Source organism: Myotis nattereri (genome assembly GCF_964212035.1).
Source record: "Myotis nattereri genome assembly, chromosome: 19".
NCBI classification, from domain to species: Eukaryota; Metazoa; Chordata; class Mammalia; order Chiroptera; family Vespertilionidae; genus Myotis; species Myotis nattereri.
Window position 1 is genome coordinate 21,848,592 of NC_138095.1, and position 24,765 is coordinate 21,873,356.

The window sequence follows — 24,765 nt, forward strand, 5'->3', positions numbered from 1 at the left end:
GGGTTGGCAGACACCTCTACTGCACCCAGGGGTCCAAGTCCCTGGGGTCCCCAGACATCATTTGCCGGGAAGTTGCAGGCTACTTGGGCATATCACGGAGACCTTATTCACCTCATTCATCCAAAAAGGGGGTGCCAATACCTCCCCCAGGGGGGTGATTTGAAGATTTTTTTTATTTTTTAAATAAGTTTTTATTGATCTTAGAAAGATAGACGCATCGACGAGAGAGAAACATCAATATCGATTGGCTGCCTCCTGCACACCCCCTGCTGGGAATCGAGCCCAAAACCCAGGCGTCTGCCCTGACTGGGAATTGAACCGTGACCTCCTGGTTCATAGGTCGATGCTCAGTCACTGAGCCACGCTGGCCGGGCCTGAGCAGGTTTCTTAACCCTTCTGAGCCTCAGGCTCCCCTTCGATAACATGGATATGATGATTCCAACCTCGTTAGCTCTGTTCAAGGGTTAACAATGTAACAGTGACTTTGCCCGAGCACAGTCAGTGCCCCGTGAATGCTTTCTCTTCTAATGGGTTACAGCTCCCATCCCAGCCTCCTGCCTCCTGTTTTCATACCCTCCAAACTCTGTCTTGCAACCTTGGATATTTTTTTTTAGCAACAGGACAAGAAATCAATAATACTTGCAGCCATACTGCCTGAGTCCGGCCCGGGGTGCCCCACTTACAGATGTGGGACCCCGGCCACGTGACCTCCCCTCTCTGAGTCTCAGCTTCCTCATCTGTAAAATGGGGACAATAACAGCACCCACGCACGCCCTCGGATGGCTGTGAGGTTTTGACAGTAGCATGGAGCGCACGGAATCGTGTTCGCCCCTTGGCCGGATCTCAGCGAAGGCTGGTTCACTGTTATCGCGAGGGTGTGACGTCGCAGGTTCCACCTGTCGTGCCCTTTCTCTGCGATCAGTGTTCCGTGTCACCGCCTAACAGAAACCCTCTCTCCCCCCACAGGTGGTCTTTATCGGCATGATGTCCAGCTCCACCCTCTGGGGAAACATCTCAGACCAGTACGGCAGGAAAACAGTAAGGCCATCTCTCCTAAGCGCCTGTCCCCTAGCCTCAGTGGTCGGCCAACTGCGGCTCGGCAAACCGTGGCTCGCGAGCCACATGCGGCTCTCTGGCCCCTTCAGTGTGGCTCTTCCACAAAATACCGGCTCTTCCACAAAATACCGACTTCTGCGCATGGGCCACGAAGTTTCAATCGCACTGTACATGCGCACCCGCACGTGGCATTTTGTGGAAGAGCCACACTGAAGGGGCCAAAGAGCCGCATGTGGCTCACGAGCTGCGGGTTGCTGACCACGGGCCTAGGTTATCTCCGTGGTGACGGTGACAAGAGCAACACTTAAGCTGCTTGAGCACGTGGGAGGCCTAGTTAGGAGTCTTGTTGACGTGCTATGAGAAGACATTGCGCTGGGGCCACTGTGGATCTTGAAATCACACATTCCCGGGGTCGCCCAAGCATGTGCATTGCAAGACTCTTTGGGTTCCAAGGAGGAAAATCTCCATTGAGCTAGCTTACACCCAAAGAAAGGAGTTAAGTCTGTGTGTGGCAGGCACCAACTTCATAGTCATGGGCGTAGGGGTGCATCAGTGTTGTTGTATTATTATCGCAATAGATCCAGGGCTTCCTTCTTGAATAATTCCTGTCCTACCTGTTCTCTTAGGTACCCAATACCTTTATTTGTATCAATTGTTGTGTGTGTGTAGTTTAATGACATGAATTTTTTGGGGGGGGAAAGAAATTTGCCCTAAGGCAGTGGTTCTCAACCTTCCTAATGCCGCGACCCTGTAATACAGTTCCTCATGTTGTGGTGACCCCCAACCATAAAATTATTTTTGCTGCTACTTCATCACTGTAATTTTGCTACTGTTATGACTCGTCATGTAAATATCTGACAGGCAGGATGTATTTTCATTGTTACAAATTGAACATCATTAAAGCATAGCGATTCATCACAAAAACAATATGTCATTATAGATGTGTTTTCCGATGGTCTTAGGCGACCCCTGTGAAAGGGTCGTTCGACCCTCAAAGGGGTTGAGAACTGCTGCCCTAAGGAAATATCTGCAAAAGTATATACAGTGACAATAAAACAATGTTATTAAGTTCTAGCTGCTCACCGTCGCCCACTGCTCTCTTGGTTAAAAAGAGAGATTGGTAGGTGGTCCAAAAGGTGTTAAAGACACCCTGGCACCACACGGATGCTTCCTTTGGCCATAACCGGAAGAATGACTATTAAAATGAAAAAGAAATCACTTCCTTGCAAGGTGATTCGCGGTTATTTGAAATATTCTCTCTATTAGTTAAAATCATGTTCCCAAAGACCTGAAATCAACTGGTAGACCTCCACATTTCCTCTCTAGTCCTTTTCATTTAGTTTAAGGTTTAAAAATATATATATATATATTTATATATATATAAATATTTATATATATTTATATATATTATATATAAAAATATATATATTTATATATATTTATGTATATATAAATATTTATATATATTTATATATATTATATATATATTTATATATATATAAAATGTATAAATATATATTTTTTTTAATTGATTTTAGAGAGGAAGGGAGAGGGAAAGAGAGAGACATCAATGATGAGAGAAAATCATTGATTGGCTGCCTCAGGGATTGAGCCCACAACCTGGGCACGTGCCCTGACCAGGAATTGAACCTTGACCTCCTGGTTCACAGTTCGATGCTCAACCACTGAGCAACACTGGCCTGGAGGACAAGCCTTCCTGGGTCTCATGCACGATGGGACATCTTACACCTCTGGGCCCTGGCTATCCATGCCAATCATTGGGGCAACTAAGAAAGCCCCACAATTTTGCCACCTACCTCCTAGGGGTGGGCAGCACCCACACAGAGAATCCTTGGTTGTATGGGTCCCCCTTGAACAGGACCCTACGGGTGAGTTTTTAAATATGTGGGGCCCTGAGACCGGGCGGTGCTGAGCAGCCCTGTGACTTGGTGTCTCCCATCGTGCAGGGGCTGAAGATCAGCGTGCTCTGGACTCTGTACTACGGGATTCTCAGTGCTTTCGCGCCCGTGTACAGCTGGATCCTGGTGCTCCGGGGCCTGGTGGGCTTCGGGATCGGAGGGGTCCCCCAGTCGTAAGTAAATGCCCAGCTCTGGCCTGGCAGCCAGGCAGCCAGTCACCTGTGTCAGGGCCTCGAGGTCTCACAGTTAGTAAACAGCGGAGCTGAGATTTAAACATCACTTGATCCTCCAAACATCCTATCTTAACTGTATCCTATAACTCTTTTGTCTATGAGGAAAGCACGTAAAAACCACAAACAAAATCACAGAAGAAATATTTAACCACCCAAGAGAGCCACTGGCCTCCCAGCTCTGTCGCTTCCGCCATTTACATAAAAATAATCGTCTTAATCAGGCAATGTTCTTATCTAGTTATAAAAATGGCTCCCCTCAGTTCGTTATTTGGAAACATTTAGTTGAAGATATTTTTATGTAATTAAATGTAGCGAAGAGTTTCCATTCGTTTCGCATAGCTTTACCCAATTGCACCACCTCACAAAACCAAATGAGGAGGATTTTGCTGTGTAGTTTTTAAGGGCCCAACAATGAGAAGTCCTTATAAGGTACTCTAAATTTTTAGTATGAATGCAAATTATAGCATTAAAATGTTTTAATTAAAATTTTTTCTTTCCTTTTTATTGATATATAACCGACATACAGCAGTTTAAGGAATACGGCCTAATGACTTGACTTACATATCTTGCAAAATGATTACCTCAATAAGTTTAGATAACATCCTTCATCTTCTATACAGATTATATGATTAACAAGGAGCCAGATCATCTCTCTGCTCTGATCTGTGCCTTTCTATGTCCCTCCTCTTCCTTTTTGTTTCTTTCCTTTATTTCTTCCCTCAAAGTAGGTGTTCACATCAGTTCTTGGTGAGAGCAACAGTATTAGCATTAATAGTGATGATGATGATGATGATATTAATTGAGTGTTAACCAAGTGCTAGGCCTGTGCCAGGTGCTCTCCTCACACTATCTCATCTTGTCCATTGAACAATCCTATTATCCCCACTTTACAGATGAGGAAACTGAGGCTCGGAGATCCTAAGTGACTTATGGGGTCAGGTGGTTCTTAAGTGGGGTGTGGAAGTTATTTTTGCTTTGTAACAAACAATCCCAACACTTATAGGCTTAAAATAATGGTTTGTTTAACTCGTGATTCTGCAGTTCATCAGATTGGTTGTTCTGGTCTCAATAGGGCTTACTTATGTGTCTTCGGTCATCTGGTGAATTGAATGCGGGCTGGTTAGTTTAGAATGGCCACAGCTGACTCCTCTGCGTTCCACCAGCCTCTCATCCTCCAGCCGGCTAGCCCAGGCACCTGGTCACATGGTACCTGGGCAGGGGTCCAAGAGCAAGCAGAAGCCACAGAGCCTCTTGAGGCCCAAGCTTGGGACTGGCACAGCATCCCTTCTGCAACATCCTATTGATCAAAAAGCAAGTCACAGAGCCCAGACTGAAGGGATGAGGACGTAGACTCTGGATGGAGTGAGCTGCCAACTCTCATTGCGAGGGAGCACAGATGCAGGGAGGGGAAATTGTACGGCAGCGTTTGCAAACCATCTACTGGTTCCAATCCAGGTTGCCCAACGCCAAAGCTCTTACACTTGAACAAATATTGGGAAAGGGTTCTGAGCTTACGTAGTCAGAGGTCCTGGTAAATCAGTAATGCCCATGGGGCCTGAGTACTGATTTGGGGAGGATTCTGGGAACGTAGAATGGGTGGTTCTGAGCAGGTGGTATTCTTTTTTTATTATTTTAAATTTTTCTAAGTTGATTTCAGAGGAAGAGAGAGAGGGGGAGAGCAACATGGATTTATTGTTCCACTCATTTATGCATTTATTAGTTAACTCTTGTATACGCCCTGACGGGGGACCCAACTGGCAACTTTGGTGTATCGGGATGATACTCTGACCAGCTGAGCCACTGGCCAGGTGATATTCTTTTAATTAAGGCAGGAAAGAGGAATCACATTTAGGATACTAATAATTCCATTTTCTGTCCATGAAGGAGCCTTAGAAGAGACTTTAATTCAAGCAAGGGAGGTCAATGTCACTTTCTTTCTATCACTACAGATCATACATTTTCATTTTAGAAAAAAATTTCAGTGGGAATAAGCATCCTCCCCATCCCCAAATGATCATTGCCTATAATTGAACCCACCCCCCCCCCCCCCCCCACACACACACACGAAAGAATTTGCGATACAGGTGGGCACCTGGGTACATCACTCCTTCTCTCCAGTAGAGGGTGCTGTGTGCTTCAGCAGAAATGCCACTTTCCCAAGAGGCTGGATGGAAACCTTCGTTCACTGGCGCCCGACTTGTGTTTTCGCTGCTCTTAAGAAATGCATGCGCACCCCAGGGAGCTGCCCACCTGTCTACCTTGCCATCTGCCCCAGAAGGTTCTTCAGATTGGTGTCGACAATAAGCTCGCTCACAAACCTGTCCTTGGCACGGCTTTTTCTTCCAAAGATTGAGCAGAAATGAGGAGTGGAGAGCACAGGTCATTTCTTTCTAAGCCTGGGATCCAAATGGCAAGTCTCCGTGGCCGACGCGCCGCAGTAAACGCGATGACTTGCAGCGAGGGTTTATTTACGCCAGGATCAGCTGCTTCTTGGCATGGCTAGTTTTGTTGCTCATTCTTTTATTTTTCGGTGTCATTGTAATCATAATCACCACACATTGGATGAAGATCAAACGGCTCGTTTTCATTGTAAACCGCTATGAATCATGGCCAAGTGTGGGACACAACACCCCGGGAAAAGACGTTTCTGGTGGCCTAGGTTGCAAAAAACAGGAAATGGCAAACATCTACATGTTGACCAACAGGGTTGTGGCTGTTAGAAAATAATGCTGTAGATCTATGTATATGAATATGGAAAGATTCCCAAGCTGCCTTATGAGAAGCAGATCCTGACACAGATTCAGGAACAAGAACAGCTGAGCCTTGAACAGTGAGGGGGGAGGTTAGGGACCCTACCACTCTGCAGCAGAAAATTCTAATATAACTTTTGACTGCCCACCGGCCTAGTAAAGGGATTCCAGGACATCTGGAGGGGTCCTGAGCACCATCTGCCTCGAAAGGGTTCATGGAAATTAGCTTCCCTCTACCCCCACCTCCCTTATGAGGAGCCAGGAGAGTAACATGAGGCCACCAAGTAGCTCGGGTGCCTGGCTTAGGTGGGAGATGAGGGGGAAGAGAAGGTCTCCTTTTCCTACAACATGGAAGGCAGCATGGGGGCGTGGTCTAGACGTTTCCTTCTCCTCCGGCCTGTCCAGTGGCTGAGGAAGGGAAAGGGGAGGCGGTGGATGGAGGAGGCTGCTGGTGCAGTTAAGGCGTTGGTTACATTGAGCACACAAGTAAATTGACTGACCACATACATAAATATATTGAGGATAGAGAGACCCAGATTCCTCAGTGTTGGAGAAGGGATTTACAAACATGGAAACTGGAAGGTTAGAAAGAACCCTAATGTTCTGGTTGGACTGGAATTGAAAGTATCAGTATGAGCTCATTGTTGTTGCTTTTTAAATACCTGTACATGGATATAGATATAAATATATGGTGTGTATGTCAGGGGAGAGAGGAACGGACAGAGATAGATAGATAGATAGATAGATAGATAGATAGATAGATAGAAAGATCTCTTAGCTGTGTTCACTGAAAGGGCCTAGAAGCAGTGACATCCCCATAGCAGATCTTGGTTTCTAAATACCATCATCTGCCAAAAGGAACCAGGACTTCTTAGAAAAATGGCTGACACCAGGGCTCAGGCAAGGACGTCTTGTCATGCCAATAAGTAAGAAAGAGCTCAAGGAACGAGGGAGGCAGCAAAAAGACACAGGAATTAGCTTAAAAGGGCTTGCACTGTGCAGATCTAGGACAGTCTGAGCATCAAATTAATAATGGCAGAAATGGGTTACAATCCATTGAATAAAACAGAAGTCCACAAATCCTCATTGATTAAATGAACAGGTAGGTAGGTAGACAGAAAGAGATAAAGGGGAGCAGGGAAACCTTTTCCTTGTAGTAGAATGTCAGCCAATAAATGTAGACAGAATAATGGAAATAAAAATACCCTTTGTGACCATCATGGTGGTGATTTATTCAGGCAGAAATAATCAATAGACGGGATGCTTAAGCGGGAGGGTAGAAGGTCTACGGGTAACAGGATTTAGGGTCATCTCTGAATGTTCCCTCCCAGAGGACTTACTCATCACAAATGGAAAATAATAATGGTAGAGTGGAGAAATCTGTCAGACACCAACTTGATCCGGGGATGACGCTTAATAGCACCAGTGATAAGATGGGTGGACATCACGTCCCCCGACGTCAGGCACTGGGAAGGGTTTGGCATTATTTCTGTGACTGTCTGGCCAGGTCACAAGGAGACATCAGCTGGACCCAGAATGCAGGGCGCCCTACAGACTGAAAGGCCTGTTCTCTCCCAGATTATTTGGGACTTGAGTGACAGGGAGAACCTGAGGAATAGTCCTAGAATGCAGTTGTCCATCACCCCACCACCCGATGCCCCCCTGGGTTGTGGAGAGGGCTCCATGAAAGCAATGATCACATGTGAGAATCATTTGGGGAGCTAGTTAAAAATGCAGATGCCAGGCCCCACCCCTTGGAGTCTTGTTTCTGAAGGTCTGGGGAGGGACCTGGGGGTGTACCTCTAAAGTCATCACCCCAGGAAATTCTGATGTAAGTGGTCCATGGACCACACTCAGGCGGATGTTGGCCTAGAGCTTCAGAAAGCTGTAGTAGCAATCTTCCTACTCAGTCCTGGCCTTAACCCCCTTTCTGTCTCTTTGCTTCCCCAGGGTGACGCTGTATGCTGAGTTCCTGCCCATGAAAGCCAGAGCCAAGTGTATTTTGCTGATCGAGGTAAGGAGGGTGGCTGGACTTGTGGAGAATTCTCAGTCTCTGGCATGAGGTTCTCAGGTGTCTTGAGCCGCAGGACAAGGAAAAGCGAGTTTAAGAAAAATATAAAAGCCCTGACTGGTTTGATTCAATGGATAGAGCATCAGTCCTCAGACTGAAGGGTCATGGGTTCAATTCTGATCAAAGGCACGTATCTCAGTTGCAGGCTTGGTCCTCGGCCCTAGTCAGGGCACATGCAGGAGATAACCAATCGATGTGTCTCTGTCACATTGATATCTCTCTCTCTCTCTCTCTCTCTCTCTCTCTCTCTCTCTCTCTCTCATTTCTTTTCCCTTCTATTCTCTCTAAAATCAATGGGAAAATATTCTCAGGTGAGGATTAACAAACATAAAAAAAGAAAAACATAACAGACTCAGTATGCAAAGACTTAAGTGGATCAGCTATGTTGATTTCAACATGGTTGTTTTGAAAGTTCTTCAATTGATGAGAGAGGGAGAGAGAGAGAGAGGTTTGGCCAGGACTGTTGGATGGGAGCTGTAACCTTCACCTGAGGGATGCAGCCAGCGCATCACTACCCTGCAGAGAGGGAGCCAGAGGGATGAACACCCAATCTCTCCTTCCTCCCTCCCTCCCTCCCATCCCTGTGGGAAGCCACCGGACAGGGAGCCTGTGGATCCAAGGTCAATAAGGACAGAGAGTGACTTGGAGAAGCAAACAGAGGAGATGCAGTCCCACAGGGAAGAGGCAATTCTTTTTTAAAAAAAATATATTTTATTGATTTTTTACAGAGAGGAAGGGAGAGGGACAGAGAGTTAGAAACATCGATGAGAGAGAAACATCGATCAGCTGCTTCCCGCACACACTCCCCACTGGGCATGTGCCCACAACCAAGGTACATGCCCTCGACCGGAATCGAACCCGGGACCCCTGAGTCTGCAGGCCGGCGCTCTATCCACTGAGCCAAACGGGTCAGGGCAAGAGGCAATTCTGATAAAGGACACTGGAGCACTGCTGGGCAGGGGAGATGGATGTCAATGGACAAAAACCGTGTTCACTTACCATACTGAGCTCGCAGAATATGGGTCATATTGACCTCCTTAAGCAGAGCTGCCACAGCGCACGCTCCAGCGGGTGCCACGCAAACATTCTACACTGTGGCTGGACAAGGCGGTGGCTCCGGCCCAGCCACAAAAGCCACAGGAACGGCGATGGCCATTCTGACCTTGCTGACGCCGAGGACCCCGTACCCACGTGGGTTATCTTGTCGGCAGTGACCCTGAGATTGCTCACTGTGTTGACCAATGCTGCCCCTGCCGCTGACCTCCATTCTTGTTCTTCTGTCCAGGTGTTCTGGGCCATCGGCACCGTGTTCGAGGTCGCCCTGGCTGTGTTTGTGATGCCCAGCCTGGGCTGGCGTTGGCTGCTGCTCCTCTCGGCTGTCCCGCTCCTCATCTTTGCTGTCCTGTGTTTTGTAGGTACCCTGTAAGAGATCTCAGCCTTTGCTATGGCCCTTCTGCTGGTCACTGTATTTTGATAGGGAGGGTGTGTAGGAGAGCACCAACGCTACCTTTTTCGATTATTTTTTTAAATCAGGACATGAGACAAAGGTACGGGGCCTGGGGTAGGCTCAGTGTGGAGTACTGGGTTTCCTCGAGACAACTGCTGCTGGGATGCTCTTTAGGGAGATAGCGGGGGATGGAGGAGGGGCACCCAGATCCCACCACTGCAAGATGTACCCTTAAGGTAACTGTATTAAAACAGTTGGGACTCTTAAGTTGTAAGTGACAGAAACCCAGCTCAAACCGGGTCTAGAAGCTCGAATGATCTCTCCGTCTCCACTCAGCTTGCATAAACTACATACCCCCCCCCCCGCCCCCCAGTGAGATCATGCCCTTTATCCATTTTATGGATGAGGAGATGGAGGCACAGAGAGGTCGGATCATTGCTCAAGGTCACACAGCCAACATACTCAATGGCAGTGCCAGGCTTGGAAGCCAGTCCTCTGGTTCCAGGGCCCCCACCCTTAAGGTCTCTACACACAGGTGAGTGTGAGGCTGGAACCCAGTGGTCTGTTCCCCCCTAACCTGCCACGCGTGGCTCTCCTGTCCCTATAGTGGCTGCCGGAGAGTGCAAGGTATGACGTGCTGTCGGGGAACCAGGAAAAGGCCATCGCCACCCTAAAGAGGATCGCGACAGAGAATGGAGCCCCCATGCCGCTGGGGAAACTCATCATTTCTAGACAGGTCAGTCCCTGGTCCACCGATTCTGTGGCTTGCCTGTCCCTGCTTGGGCAGGGGTGCACCTGCGCGTGGGTGGGGCCTGCGTGTGTGTGTGTGTGTGTGTGTGTGTGTGTGTGTGTGTGATGGCGGGCGTCCATGGAGTGGGTGGGGGTGCGGGGGGCAGATCCTGCAAGGTGAACCTGGCAGCTTCAATCGGTGTGTTTTCAGTGCCAAGCCCTGAAAAGTGCCACCTGGAGAGTTTATCCAGGGATTAGAGAAATGTAACGCGGTGCCCACTAATGGATCCCGTAACTACTCCTGCTTCGGTTTCACCTTTCAGCGCCCATTACATCTGATTAGCAAATGTGACTGATCGCCAAAGGCTGGACAATAAAACCACATTAGAAAGTGCCGTGATAGGCTTAGGTCCAGGGCACCAAACTGCACTTGGACGGCGCCCTTAATGGATGGTGCATCGCTCGGATGGCAACACCATCAGGGAATCCAACCCAGTGAGAATGTATGGGCACCTCCCATGCGCATGCGCACGGAGCGCGCGGGGGGGGGGGGGGTGGGGGGGGGCACGGAGTGCGAGGTGTTAGATTGGGGGAGAAGGCAGTCAGATTAAAGGCTGGGGTTCCTGCCCTCAGACCCTATAAGGAAATTGTCTTTCAAAATAAAATTATATTTCTGATTGTTTTTTATATTGTGCAAAAAGAACTGGATGAAATTTCCCCACTTTGAGGGGAGGGGTTTTGCATGGTCTGCCGGTACACAGGCCAGAGGACACACCCAAATCCACTTCCAGAAACAGGATGGTCCAGGCAGGTCCAAGGAGGTGATGAATTCTGAGACAAACCAAAAGAGGAGAGAAGGGCAGACCGATTTTCCAAAAGCAGATTTTCCTGAATTAACTTGCTAATGTACCCACTTACCCAAAATGTGTCTTGAGGATTATTCTTTTTTAATATATTTAGTAAATAGGAATATATTTTCTCTATGTACCTATTCATACATTTATTCATCAATATATTCTGCTAAATATTCCTAAATATAGTCAGTAAATGCATTCTCAAATATATCTGATAAGCATATGTAATGAATGCTGTCTTTTCCTTGAAGAATATATTACCAAGATATTTTTATTCATGAAGGCAATACTCAGAGACTAAACCACCTGTGGCCTGTAATTTTTTTCCCCCACTTCCACTTTTAGCATGTTTAAGTAAGTAAGCATTTCTCAAACTGCTACTGAGAAAAAGAATGTTCATTAAATATATCGAAGAAGAATATAATCAGTCACAGAATATATTTTAAAAAAGAGAATATGTAGGGCAAAGGTTTGATAAGTTAGCAAATTATATGACATTGTCAACTGGGCCATTTAGCTAATCTGTCTCTTGGCAAATGGCTTTCGGTGATCGATTGGCACATTAATTTTTGTCACCTTGGGGGCAAGACGTGATACGGTCGGACACCCCTTGGGCTGGTTTGCTGCTCCCTGGGGCCATGGAATTACCTAAGAGGTGTCAGGGGGCCCAAGTCCAAGGGGTCTGCTTCCCAGCTCTGGGATTCCAGGTTGGGGTGGGGCTTCAGAATATGTCCATCCTTCGGAGGGAAGCCAGTGGACATTGCGGGGTCCTGAAGGGGCTGAATTGGCTTCAATGGGCTGGAGATTTGAGTCCTGGGTTCTTGGAGTCCGAGTGTCCAGCCCACGAGAAACCTCCCTCTCAGCCACGGGTGTCCACCAGTCTCCGGCCACCAGCCAGTACCCACGCACCTGCATGTTTTTGTCTTGAAACAGGAAGACCGAGGCAAAATGAGGGACCTTTTCACGCCCCATTTTAGATGGACAACCTTGCTGCTGTGGTTTATATGGTAAGAGCCATTTGTTGACATTTTTTTTAAAATATATTTTATTGATTTTTTACAGAGAGGAAGGGAGAGGGATAGAGAGTCAGAAACATCGATGAGAGAGAAACATCGATCAGCTGCCTCCTGCACATCCCCCAATGGGGAAGTGCCCGCAACCCAGGTACATGCCCTTGACCGGAATCGAACCCGGGACCCTTCAGTCCGCAGGCCGACGCTCTATCCACTGAGCCAAACCGGTTTCGGCCATTTGTTGACATTTTGATCCCCTTCGTCTGTGCCCTGTTTGGGGGCGGGGGGGGGGGGTTGTTTGAACACAAAGCACAGAGAACTTTTTGATCTTGGGGAACGTTTGCAAAATTCAGTGGTTGGAGCATCACTTTCCCGACCTCTGTCTCACCCAGATAGCGCCTGTACTATTATTTTCCCAGTTGTTTTCTTTCATTTGACTCACTTTTTACTCAGATAAATGCATTTGAAAAGGAAACTTTATATGTCTTCTTTAAAGGAAAAAAAAACACACACACACACTTTAATTTCAGGCCATAGATAGAAGGCGCCCTTAAAGATAAATACAGTGAAAAGTTGCCAGGTTGACGGTTTGCCAAGGTCTGAGTGGCTGTATTTAAGAGCTAGAGAAACAGACAGAGAGGGGAGGTGCTAAGGATGCACTAACATAAGCAACTCATCACTTGAGACAGAGATACAATCAAAAGAATTGAAAGGAAATTTAAAAGGGATTTTTTTTTCCCCCCACAATGAGATTTCATGTTGATGCTGTGTCAGTTCCCCGCTCCACTCATATTGCCTTGGGTACCACCAGTGGCACAGGGCCCGTAGTTTGGGAAGCATCGATGTGGTTGCCAGGGGCATTCTTAGAACTTTCAGTCCTGATCATATTCTATTTTTCTTAATAACCGGGGTGGGGGTGGGGCTTTTAACTCCACAACCAGTCAAATCTCAGCTACTCTTCCAACTCTCTTTCTAGCCAGCCGTGCACACAACGTCAACAGTGCAGGTGCTGGCTTTGTGTTCTGTTTCAACCAGTGCTCACCTTTCCTGTTCCCCTTTGAGCAGAACCTAGAAGATCTGGGGTGTGGTGTCCAAGGCGCTGAGACCTAGACAGTCCTGTCGTTATAGAAGTGACAGGACAGCAGACTCTTTAAAAATATATACATAAAAGTACATAGGAGCAGGGGTGGGGAGGTCAGTGAAAGTGGTTAATTGTGGGGAGGAGGAGGGGAACACTTTGATCATGTATAGGACGGGGCTCCATTTACAGAGTTCCATACCCAGAACTCTGCCCCCGCCTACCTGAGAGATGAAACTCACCAAGCACTCATGCAGCACCTGCTGGGTGCCAGTCTGTCGGATTTTTAAAGGCGTCTGGAGGGGTGCAGAGTTGAGGGCATCTGTCTCTGAGAGCACGTAATCCCATTGAGTCCGCGCTAGGTGAATACGGAAGCAATGAAGTAGAGGCTAACTTTAGCGCGCTGGAGAAATCACTAAATTTGCCGGCACATATTGTAGCCCAAGGAAGTAATCCGTGGCGTCTGGTTGTGATGAGGTTCCCACGTACTGTACTGGGTGAGAGTGTTCGGTCCTCCAGACTTGAGGATCCGGGTTCCTGGGACAGTCGGGAATTAATGAACTGCCTCATTCTGACCTGAGGGTCTAGTGAAGTCTGCAGACTCCACCCCTGTCCTGGGTACACAGCAGTTGTTTAATAAATGACTAGTGCATTGATTTAGCTCTCAGGAATCCGGGGGGTGGGCCAGGGGAGGGGGGAGCTGGAGCCCAGTTCTGTATGTTCTGTACATTAGTAAAGCTTCCGCCCCCTCCTCCCCTCTCCAAGTGGACCGGACCAGACCAACTCAACCCAGAAGCCCTGACAGGTGTCAACGCTGTGCTTTCTTCTAAACGTTGTTCCCCCCCCTCCCCCTATTGCCGGTTGAGTGAACAGCCTCGGGGGTGGCATGTCTGTGGTAGAATCCAGCTCTTGATCTTTCAAAGGACACAGATTGAATCCCCTTTATCACATCACTGTGGTTTGCACCCGCCATCTTCCCGCTCCAAGGGCCCCAGGAAAGGCCCCGAAGGCCCATGTCTTTACCGCTCCTGCTTCTCTCCTGGCAGGTTTTCCAATGCGTTTTCTTACTACGGATTAGTCCTGCTCACCACGGAGCTCTTCCAGGCAGGAGACGTCTGCAGCAGTGAGTATGGCAGCCCGTTCACCGGTCACCACGCCTGCTCCCAGCACACGCCACACACACACGCTCCCACCCCAGGTTCTGCCCTCACAGGGCCTGGCCTTGCACAGATCCCACGGACTTTACCCCACAAACTCCAGGGAGAAAGGGTGTGCAAAATCTGAGCCTAGAAGATCTGGGCTGTGGTTTCCACGGCGCTGTACAGAGACCTAGACCAGTGATGGCGAACCTTGTGAGCTCGGCGTGTCAGCATTTTGAAAAACCCTAACTTCACTCTGGTGCCGTGTCACATGTAGAAATTTTTTGATATTTGCAACCATAGTAAAACAAAGACTTGTATTTTTGATATTTATTTTATATATTTCAATGCCATTTAACAAAGAAAAATCAACCAGAAAAATGAGTTCGCGCGTCACCTCTGACACGCGTGTCACAGGTTCGCCATCACTGGCCTAGATAGTCCTGTTGTTATAGAAGTTACACGACAGCAGTCACTCTTTAAAAAAAAAAAGTTTTTTTTATTTATTTCAGAGAGGAAGAGCAAGGGAGAGAGAGACAGAAACATCAATGATGAGAGAGAATCATGGATCGGCTGCCTCCTGCAGGCCCCCACAGGGGGTCAAGCCCACAACTTGGGCACATGTTCTGACTGGGAATGGAACCGTGACTGCCTGGTTCATAGGTTGACGCTCAACTCCTGAGCCACGCTGGCCGGGCAAGAGTCATATCTTACCGAGCTCCATGAAGTACAGCACTGAGTTGAACCGCTAGGACTCTGCACATTAAGTGTGAGAACCAGGTTGGGGCTCAATCCTGGCCACACAACAGAATCGCTTGGGGGAGCTTTTCAACAATGCCAGCGCCAGTTAAACAATGCCCAGCCCAATGTCATCGGCATCCCTGGGGTGGAGCCGGGGCATCCGTGTTATAAAAGCTTCCCAGGTGATTCTGTTGTGTAGCTGGAGGTGGGAACCACCGGACAAAAGAAACGAATAAAAAGCAAAGTCTAGATGCCAGTGCCTGGGCTTTCAAATGGTTCTGTCCTTGAGATAATACTAACTTCCTAGCACTGAACCCAGGATGGGGGATAAAGGGGTCAGGTTCTCGCTTGTCTGCAGGATTTGCCCACTTATCTTTTTCTGTGTTAAGCCGCTTTCATCGTAGCTAATGGTTTTGTTTGTTGGGTTAAGGATTTAGTGAGATGGCGGAATCACATCTCATTGGGGGCGGGGGTGTGGGCGTCTAAATTAACTGCTCCGAGGAAGCAGTTCAGTTGTAGGTTTGGAGTTTGGGACTGATGGAGCCTAATTGCATGCCCCTCCCAGGGGTCCTGCTTCAGCCAAGCAGAGGGCCCGGTGGAAGGTTACAAAGCAGGGGCTGGCAGCTCTGTCTATGAAGGGCCAGACAGTGAACGCTGTAGGCGTGGTGAGCCGGGAGGCTCGAACACTGTAGCCGTGAAGCAGCTACGGGCAATGTGTAACAACAGGCATGGCTTGTGGTCCGAGAAAACCTTGTTTGTGAACACAGATTTGAATGTCATGTCATTTTTATGCCACGAAGTGTTCTTCTTCTTCTCCTTTTTTTAAAAACATATTTTTATTGATTTCAGAAAGGATGTGAGAGAAAGAGAGATAGAAAAATCAGGGATGAGCATCATTGATTGGCTGCTACTTCTATGCCCTCTACTGGGGATCAAGTCCACAACCCCGGCACGTGCCCTGATCTGGAATCGAACTGTGACCTCCTGGTCACTGAGCCATGCTGGCCGGCCGGCCGGCCAGGCTCTGCGTTTAGTTTTTAAAAGTTAATAATTTAAAAAATGTAAAAACTACTCTTACCCCGTGGACCAGGTAGAAACAGGCAGGAGATCAAATTCGGCCCCCAGCTGGTCATCCCCAACCCCATTAAAAAGCTCTCTCTCTTATATCTGGTGGGAAAGTAAGTCTGTGGAACAAGTTCACAGCCAGAAACCAGGGAGTCCGAGTGCTAGCGCCAAGTAGCTGTGGGACCCTGGGCAAGTCAGTCACTCGGTATTTTCTTCATACCTGCTGGGTATGGTCCAGGTGTTAGGATATATCAGTGAACACAAAAGACAAATCTCCTGGCCCGTGAGCTTGCATTTTGGTGTAGAGAGAGGAAAAAGAGAGAAAAAGAGAATGGTGAAATAAGGAAGAAAATTATATAGTGTGCTGGGAAGTGATCGGTGTGTTACAGGAAAAACTTTAAAGAAGTGTCTGAGCACATTCTTATGCACACCTTGCTTTCATTCTCTTGACCACCTTGCCCAGTGATTTTATTAGCCCCAATTTTTAAAAATATTTTTTTATTGACTGCAGAGTGGAAGGGAAAGGGAGAGAAAGATAGAAACATCAATGATAAGAGAGAATCATTGGTCCGCTGCCTCCTGCACGCCCCTCACTGGGGATCGAGCCCACAACCTGGGCATGTGCCCTGACCGGGAATCAAACCTGTGACCTGTTGGTTCATAGGTCAATGCTCAACCACTTGAGCCATGCCAGCCGGGCTGTCCCGGGTTTTTGTTTGTTTGTTTGTTTGTTTTTGAGGAAACGGATACTCAGAGAGATGAAGCTCTAGAATGCTGGTCGGGATTCAGACTGAGGCTGTCTGACTCCTGAGCCTGGCTGGGCGCTTTTCACGGCACGCCAGCCAAATCATACTCTGCAGAGAAGGAGGTCTGGGGAGCAGGAGAGTGTGGCTCAAGGCTCTGCACACGGCTCATCCTCTCCCTCTGCCACCCACCTCCCAGTTTCCAGCAGTAAGAAGGCAGTAGAGGCCAAGTGCAGCCTGGCCTGCGAGTACCTGAGTGAGGAGGACTACATGGACCTGCTGTGGACCACCCTGTCCGAGTTCCCAGGTGAGGGACGCGTGGGAAGTGGGGCCGGGCAAGGAAGCCTGAGAAGGTGGCGGCTGTCCAGTGCCACAGTCTTTTTTTTTTTTTTTCCTCTCTCTCTTTTGGCAAAGCTGATGATAGTTTTATGGTTAATTAGCCCAATTAGTCCAATTATTATGATGCATTTCAGTTGGATTCCCAGGTAGTGCCACGTTCCTGGTGCCACCTGGAAGCAAATCCCATTTCCGGGGGAGCTGGGGATTGTTTTTTCCACCCTGAGCTACACATCGTCAAGAACTGTGAAGGGGCTGAGGTTTCACTCCACGTGAAGGCTAACGAGTTTAAGCTGCCCAGTTTCATGCATGCTGGCAGGAGACACGAAACTCCTGGGTCAGAGACAAACGGCTCCTGAGCACAGCAAACAGCATGAGTAGCGTATTAATGTCAGGTCCCCCGCCCCAAGTCCCAGGGGGATGATGAAGAAGGGGTCAGGGAGATACTACGGTGCAGTGAATCTGCCCACAGCTGAGGAATTCGGGAATCTATATCTATATATATAAAAGCCTAGCATCCTAACGACCGGTCGACCAGTCGCTATGAGGCATTGACCACCAGGGGACAGATGCTCAACGCACATGATCGGGCTCCCTGCTGTCTGGATCAGGCCTGCAGGGATCAGGCTGAAACCGGCTATCCGACATCCCCCAAGGGGTCCGGGATTGCAAAAGGGCACAGGCCAGGCCAAGGGACCCTACCAGTGCACAAATCTGTGCACCGGACCTCTAGTCTTTTATAATAGGCTGCCAGCAACCTGCCCAGCCTGCGTCCCAGAGAGCGAGACATCACCTTTATTATAACGAACAGTAAACAAACATGCCCTTCGCTCTAGAAGGAGACTATATCTTTATCTTTCAAGGCTGTTTCTATACAAACAGCCTTGAAATGATAGCCTGGAACAAAAGGGCAGCTAGTACCTCTCTCTGCTCACAAGATGTAGAGGAATATGAGAATTGTCCGCCAACACCAGTCACACTGGAAAGGGCCAGTGGGATGTCAGAAAATCCAAACCTGCCCATAAAGCAATGGCGATCTATCTCTTTCCTTCAGAAGGAATAGCAATGATTATAATGATAGTAATACGTCATATTTATTGAGCGCTTACTGTATTTCAGGCACGGTGCTCAATGTTTCACAGATAAGTTCTCATTTAATCATTAAATCTAATTTAATCTCATTTAACTATACAATCTGAAGTTGTATAGTTATTCCCTTTTTAAAAAATATTTTTATGGATGTTTATTTTTTTATAGCATTTTAATGTTTTTATTGATTTGAGAGAGAGCGAGGAAGGGAGAGAGAAACATCCATGTGAGAGAGAGGAAACATCAATCAGTTGCCTCCTGCATGCACCGCAACTGGGGAATCCAATCCACTACCTGGATATGTGCCCTGACCAGGAATTGGGCCCACCACCTTTTGATGTTTGGGACAACGCTCCAACCAACTGAGCCACACCAGCTAGGGCTAGTTCTTCCCTTTTTACAGCTGGAGGCAGTGAGATTGGAGAGGTGTCGCAGAAACTGATCCTGCAACTTGCTGCTGCCAGGATCTGCATCTCTGTGCCCCAGGGCTGTCTCAGGAGGAATGGAAAGCCGAAAAGCAAGCAAAGTGGCCAGAAGTACCAGGGAATTAACGCCGGGGAACGGCCTTCAGCCAATGACTGAAAGCTCATGTGGGGCAGGATCTGCTCTCACACTCACTCACGCGGTTGTTGGCAGGATTCGGTTCCTCCAGGGTTGTGGGGCTGAGGGCCTCAAGTTCCTCATTGGCTGTTGGCCAGAGGTCACCTTCAGTTCCTTTCCAGGTGGCCAACAAGGCAAGCACATGAGAAGAGCCAGGGAGAGAGAGAATGCCCCCCACACACACACACTCACCACAAAGTCATAGCCTTTATTAAAAAACTAGAGGACTGGTGCACAAATTTGTGCACAGGTGAAGTCCTCGACCTGGCCAGTGATTGGGGCCGATCAAGGCCAGCTGGGGGGAGAGACCACGGGAGGTTGGCCAGCTGCAGGAGGTTGGCTGTGGGAGTGCACTGACCACCAGGGGGCAGCTCCTGCATTGAGCGTCTGCACCCTGGTGGTCAGTGCACATCATAGCTACTGGCCAGTCAGTCAGTTGTCTGGTAGTAATTGGTCGCTTAGGCTTTTATATATATAGATATATTGTTTTATTGATTTCAGAGGGGAAGGGAGAGGGAGAAAGAGATAGAAACATCAATTGATGAGAATCATTGATCGGCTGCCTCCTACACGCCCTACACTGGGATCGAGCCTGCAACCCAGGCGTGTGCCCTGACTGGGAATCGAACCGTGACCTCCTGGTTCATAGGTTGATGCTCAACCACTGAGCTGTGCTGGCCGGGCCGTCAAAGCCTTTTTATAACTTCATTTCAGAAGTGACATTCCATCACTTGTGCTATATTCTCGTCATTAGAAGTGAGACACTAGGTTGGCCCCCTCTCAAGGGCATTGCACAGGGTGTGACTGCCAGGAGATGAGGGTCCCTGGGAGCCACGTCAGGAGCTGCCTGCCATGGTGCCCTGCTCCCTTCCAGGTGTCCTGGTGACTCTGTGGATCATTGACCGCCTGGGCCGCAAGAAGACCATGGCGCTGTGCTTCGTCGTCTTCTCTCTGTGCAGCCTCCTGCTGTTTATCTGTGTCGGCAGGTAGGTGGTGACACCAGCTCTCTCTGGCCAGCAGGCTGATGACTCAGGTCCTGGGCAGTGGCTCTTTGGGCCTGTGACCCGCTGGGGGTCATCAGAGGGATTCCCTTCAGCCCCTTTCTAGTGCTGAGGCCTGAAAACTGACCAAAAGATCGGGCTTAAAGTTGGGCCCCCCGGTGAGGGTTTGGTCCAGGTTCTCCTCCAATACCATCACATTTAGACCTTTGATATTATCTCCCAATAAAATCATGCATATAGCTATTGGATTTATGAATGGGTTTAAGATGTTCATTTGTCCTGTGGAAATATTTTAAATTGGCCCTGTGTTATAATCCCTTTTCTGCTCAAAATGTGGAAGTGGCCTGTGCCTCTTTTGATCTGTGAGAGGCCCCAGGCAAAGCCTGGTGAGGAATCTGGGGAAGGTCTGAAGATACAGCTTAGAGCAGTGGTTCGCAACCTTCTGGCCCTTTAAATACAGTTCCTCATGTTGTGACCCAATCATAAAATTATTTTCGTTGCTTCTTCATAACTGTAATGTTGCTACTGTGATGAATCGTCATGTAAATATCTGATATGCAGGATGGTCTTAGGCGACCCCTGTGAAAGGTTCGTTCAACCACCAAAGGGGTCGCGACCCACAGGTTGAGAACCGCTGGCTTAGAGCATGCAATGCTGATATTCTGAGATGTTTATGGGAACAATAGAATGGAAGGTTGGGGATCAGGATTCTCCTAAAATTACTGAACAGAAGTTGACTTTCCTTGGCTCAGTTGGTTTCTGGCTCAATACCTTCCGTACCGGGTCCTTTCTGGACTTCTGGTTATTTATATCACTTCTCCCCAACCTGGGCGCACAGATGTTTCTATCTCTCAGCCTGGTGCTTTGGAGAATGGGAAACCTTTAAAAAGCAGGCCTTACGAAGGGCACTGGGATGTGAGTGCCCGCGTGCCTGCATCAATTATGTTGGGTGGCGGTGGGCTTTGCCCATTTCTGGGGTGTAAATTCTGCCTGGGCAGATAGGACTTTGCTGAAACAAACTGACAGAAAAAAATACCTGCTCGACTTTTTTTGTTTTTTTGTTTTTCTTCCTCCTAGAACGATGCTCACTCTGTTACTCTTCGTTGCAAGAGCGTTTATTTCTGGAGGCTTCCAAGCGGCCTATGTTTACACACCTGAGGTAGGAGGGGTGCCTGGGAGCAGCTGGGCAGTGAGGAGGGTATGGAAATATGACCACATCTGGGGGGTGGAGGCCAGGGGTGCTGTTAAACATCCCACAGGGCACAGGACCGCCCCCTTCCCGCCCCCATGGAGACTGGGCACGTGGCCACTCCTGGGGATGAACTGAGGCGCCCTGTAAGCATCTCAGTCTCTCTCTGTATGAAATGCCTTTAACGTCCATGACCAGTGAGTGCTTCAAGGTCAACTGGTGGAAAGTGGCAGGTAGGACAGTCCCTGGATCCTGAGCGGAGTTCCTGGCAGAGTCTTTGGCGACCACCAAGGGGGCAGGAGGACCTCCTTGCTAGGTTCCCACCCACAGCTCAGCCTCTCGCCTTCTTTCTCAGTTGAATTTCCTATGTCCTTTGGGGTAAGAGTCTTTACCCCAGGATCCCACCCCTTAGTGGGGTCACCAACACCTGAGGGATTCGCCCTAACTTGAGGCCCACCGTTGGGGGTCAGTGCCATCATTCCTGAGCTGGGGCAGCAGGAGGGACCTGCATTTTCTCAAGGCCACATCTGGTGGCTGTGTTTCAGGTCTACCCCACAGCGACGCGAGCGCTGGGCCTGGGCACCTGCAGTGGCATGGCAAGAGTGGGTGCTCTCATCACTCCGTTCATTGCTCAGGTAGGTGTCCCCCCAAGTACAGAGCGGGTGGGTGTGCCAAAAGCCAGCACGTGGCAGGCAGTTACGATATGCTGAGCCTTCTGTGGGGCCCTCTGTGTGTATTATTGTATTTCATCCTAACAACCTGTCTTATGAGGAAAGAAATATGGCTTGCAGATGGGAAAACTCAAGCTCAGAAGGGTCAAGGGACTTGCCCAAGGTCACACAGCTGGGAAGTAGGGAAGCTGGGGATCAAACCCAGGTCTTTCCCACGCAGAAGACCCCTGGGGTGTCATATGATTTGGCTAAAAATAATTTGGATGGGAACAAGTTGGCCAGCATGATTTGTGGGAAATGAATGTCCCCGCCCCTGGCTTCTGAGTTGGATCGTTAGATGTAATTGTAGAATTTTGCAACCCGATGTGTATCTTGAAGCATTTCAACCCATTTTTAGGGATTTTTAAAAAATATTTTTTATTGATTTCAGAGAGGAAGGAGAGAGGGGAAAAAGAGAGATAGAAACACCAATGATGAGAGAGAATCATTGATCAGCTGCCTCCTGCACACCCCACACTGGGGATCGAGCCGGGATCCTTCAGGCCGCAGGCTGATGCTCTATCCACTGAGCCAAACCGGCGAGGGATCTTATTTTGAAATATCTTTACTTTTTACATACCTATTTTATTTTCTCCCTCTTTTTGTCACTTTTTAGAATTGAGACAAAAGTTTGTTATCACACAAAAAGGAGCCATTTTAAACCAACAATTCAGTGCCATTGAGCACATTCCTAATGTTGTGCAACCATCACCCCTAGTCAGTTCCAAAACATTTTTCTCACCCCAAAAACTCTGTACCCATGAGGCAGTCCCTCCCCACCCCCGTCTCCCTGCAGCCCCTGGCAACCACCACACTGCATTCTGTCTGTGTGGACTTATCTATTCTGGGTATTTCATGCACCTGGAATTCCAACACGGGCTTGAGCCAAGCAGTTCAGTTCTGCACTGCTGTGTTTGGCCATTGTATGTCGCTGCTAACTAATACTGGTTGAGAGCCTGCCATGTGCCTGCCCGGTGCCAAGTGCTGCTACGGTATCTTCTCATTAGGAGGCGGACACTGCCCTTGAGCCCATTTGCCAAATGGAGGAAATGAGGTGAAGCTCTGCTGTGATTTTCCCGGTGCCACTGAGCTAGGGAGTCAGCAGAGGTGCTGCTGCAGGAGAGAGGGTTCATAGAAGGAATACAGACGCTTGGGCCTGCTGGGGTCTGGGTTCAAATCCCAAGCCCATCCTTCGTATCTCTCTGAACCTGGGTATGATACTTAACCCTCTCTGAGCCTCAGTTTTTCCCTCTGTAAAATGGGGACAAGGAACCTTACCTCATGGAGCTGTCGTGAGGACTAAATGGGCCAATGAACACAGTGCTTACAAGAGGGCCTGGCATTATCAGTATCGTCTGAACGGTTGGTGGTCATTCAGAAAGGATGCTCTCACGGACACACATCTTCCCCCCCTCCCTCCCCCCCAGGTGATGTTGGAATCTTCCGTGTACCTGTCTCTGGCGGTTTACAGTGGCTGCTGCCTCCTGGCTGCACTGGCCTCCTGCTTTTTGCCCATCGAGACCAAAGGCCGCGGGCTGCAGGAATCCAGCCACCGGGAGTGGGGCCAGGAGATGGTGGGCCGAGGGACGCACGGCACAGGCGTCACCAGGTCGAACTCGGGCTCTCAGGAGTAGTGACCTCTGGGGGGCTGAGCTGGTCTTTGAGGCCGTGGAGCGCGGGGAGCTGGTGGAGCCCGTCTGGGGCACCGACCGTCACTGCCGACACCAAGAACTCACCCAAGAGCACAACCTGGACCCCGGTGGCTCCTGTTCACTGAGACCCACCCACGGATGGGGGGGCATTTGCTCCGGGGGGAGGTTCTGGATGTGTGGGGGGAGGCTTGGTAATCACCTGTGGATCTGCATGGGAAAACTGCCACACCGGTGACCCTGGTAGCCAGCCAGGCACCATCCAGAGTTAGCCGGCCACACCCGTGGTGAGCAACAACCCAAAGGTCTCCATGGACACAGTCCAGGCCCCGGCCCCGGGAGCCCTGCCGCCCACCAACCAGACCTGGTCAGTAGGTTTCTCCTACACCCCAGGCCCCCGGCTTTCTTCTTTGAAATCACAGGTGACTCGGGTGTGGCCTGCGCAGCTTTTTCTTGGGATGGAGAAACGCTCTCTCAGAAAGGGGCCTCTTGGTTTGCCTCCCCAGGCAGGGCCTGACCCGTGGAGACTGGCAGACAGACGTGCATTTGACCTTGAGCCACGTGCCCCACCTGGCCCCCTCGGGAGTTGCTGTCCCTGCTTCCAGGGGATCCCAATGTGTCCATGGAGACAGCTGGGCTTGCACCAGACGACAACCCCAGAAAGCTGTTACCCCAGACACTGGGGGCTGGGCCCACAGGGAGGCGAGAACCAAGCCCAAAGCCAAAACAGGGCCCTCCCATTCGGAAGCAGCGGAGGCCCCGTCGGGGCTTCTTTTCCGGCCCCTTTCTCGGTCAGGCGGATTGGGGACTCTTGGGGGAAGAGGACAGTTCACTCAGGTCTCAGCGCTTTGGACTGGGAGCTTGGGTGGACGGAGAAAAACAAATGATGCTACACCAACCGCCCCCGCCCCTGGGGGCCCAGGGGCCAGGAGTCCTTCCCCCTGGTTTCTCTGCCGCTCTTGCTCTCAAGGGTTGGCTTGGTCTCTACACAGAGGCAGCTCTTGGGATTCCAGCAAGGGACCCACGGCAGGGGTGCCATGAGCTGGGGAGGACCGGGGTGCGGGGGAGCCTGGATGTGTGAAACGTGTACATTTTCAAAGGAAGAGGAGGAAGGTCGTTTGGGTTCGGGGTTGGCCTTGGAAGGGAGGGCTGACACCCACCTCCTGGATTTGGGTTACAGGAGCCTCCTGCCCACCAGGAAGGCAGGGAACCTAGGAGAGGAGGGAGGAAGCTGCTGGGTCCCAACAAAGGCCAGAGAAGCTTGACCCTCTGCTTGGAGATATCTGCTCGAAGTCAACATTGCGAGGAAGCCAAATGTGAACGTTCATCTCTTATTAAAACACGTTGGCCCTA

At 49.4% G+C, this 24,765-nt stretch overlaps 1 protein-coding gene across 1 annotated transcript in view; it reads left to right on the top strand.

Annotated features, from left to right (window-relative positions):
* The window catches only part of SVOP (SV2 related protein), a 36,959-nt gene extending 12,194 nt beyond the window's left edge, over positions 1 to 24,765 (top strand). Inside the window, exons 5-16 of the mRNA XM_081113901.1 lie at positions 967 to 1,038; positions 3,024 to 3,148; positions 7,909 to 7,972; positions 9,315 to 9,440; positions 10,084 to 10,212; positions 11,993 to 12,066; positions 14,197 to 14,273; positions 17,038 to 17,145; positions 19,738 to 19,849; positions 20,942 to 21,023; positions 21,599 to 21,688; positions 23,191 to 24,765. Coding sequence (XP_080970027.1) covers positions 967 to 1,038; positions 3,024 to 3,148; positions 7,909 to 7,972; positions 9,315 to 9,440; positions 10,084 to 10,212; positions 11,993 to 12,066; positions 14,197 to 14,273; positions 17,038 to 17,145; positions 19,738 to 19,849; positions 20,942 to 21,023; positions 21,599 to 21,688; positions 23,191 to 23,397 — 1,266 coding nt within the window. The 3' untranslated portion in view covers positions 23,398 to 24,765. The remainder of the gene's footprint in view (positions 1 to 966; positions 1,039 to 3,023; positions 3,149 to 7,908; positions 7,973 to 9,314; positions 9,441 to 10,083; positions 10,213 to 11,992; positions 12,067 to 14,196; positions 14,274 to 17,037; positions 17,146 to 19,737; positions 19,850 to 20,941; positions 21,024 to 21,598; positions 21,689 to 23,190) is intronic.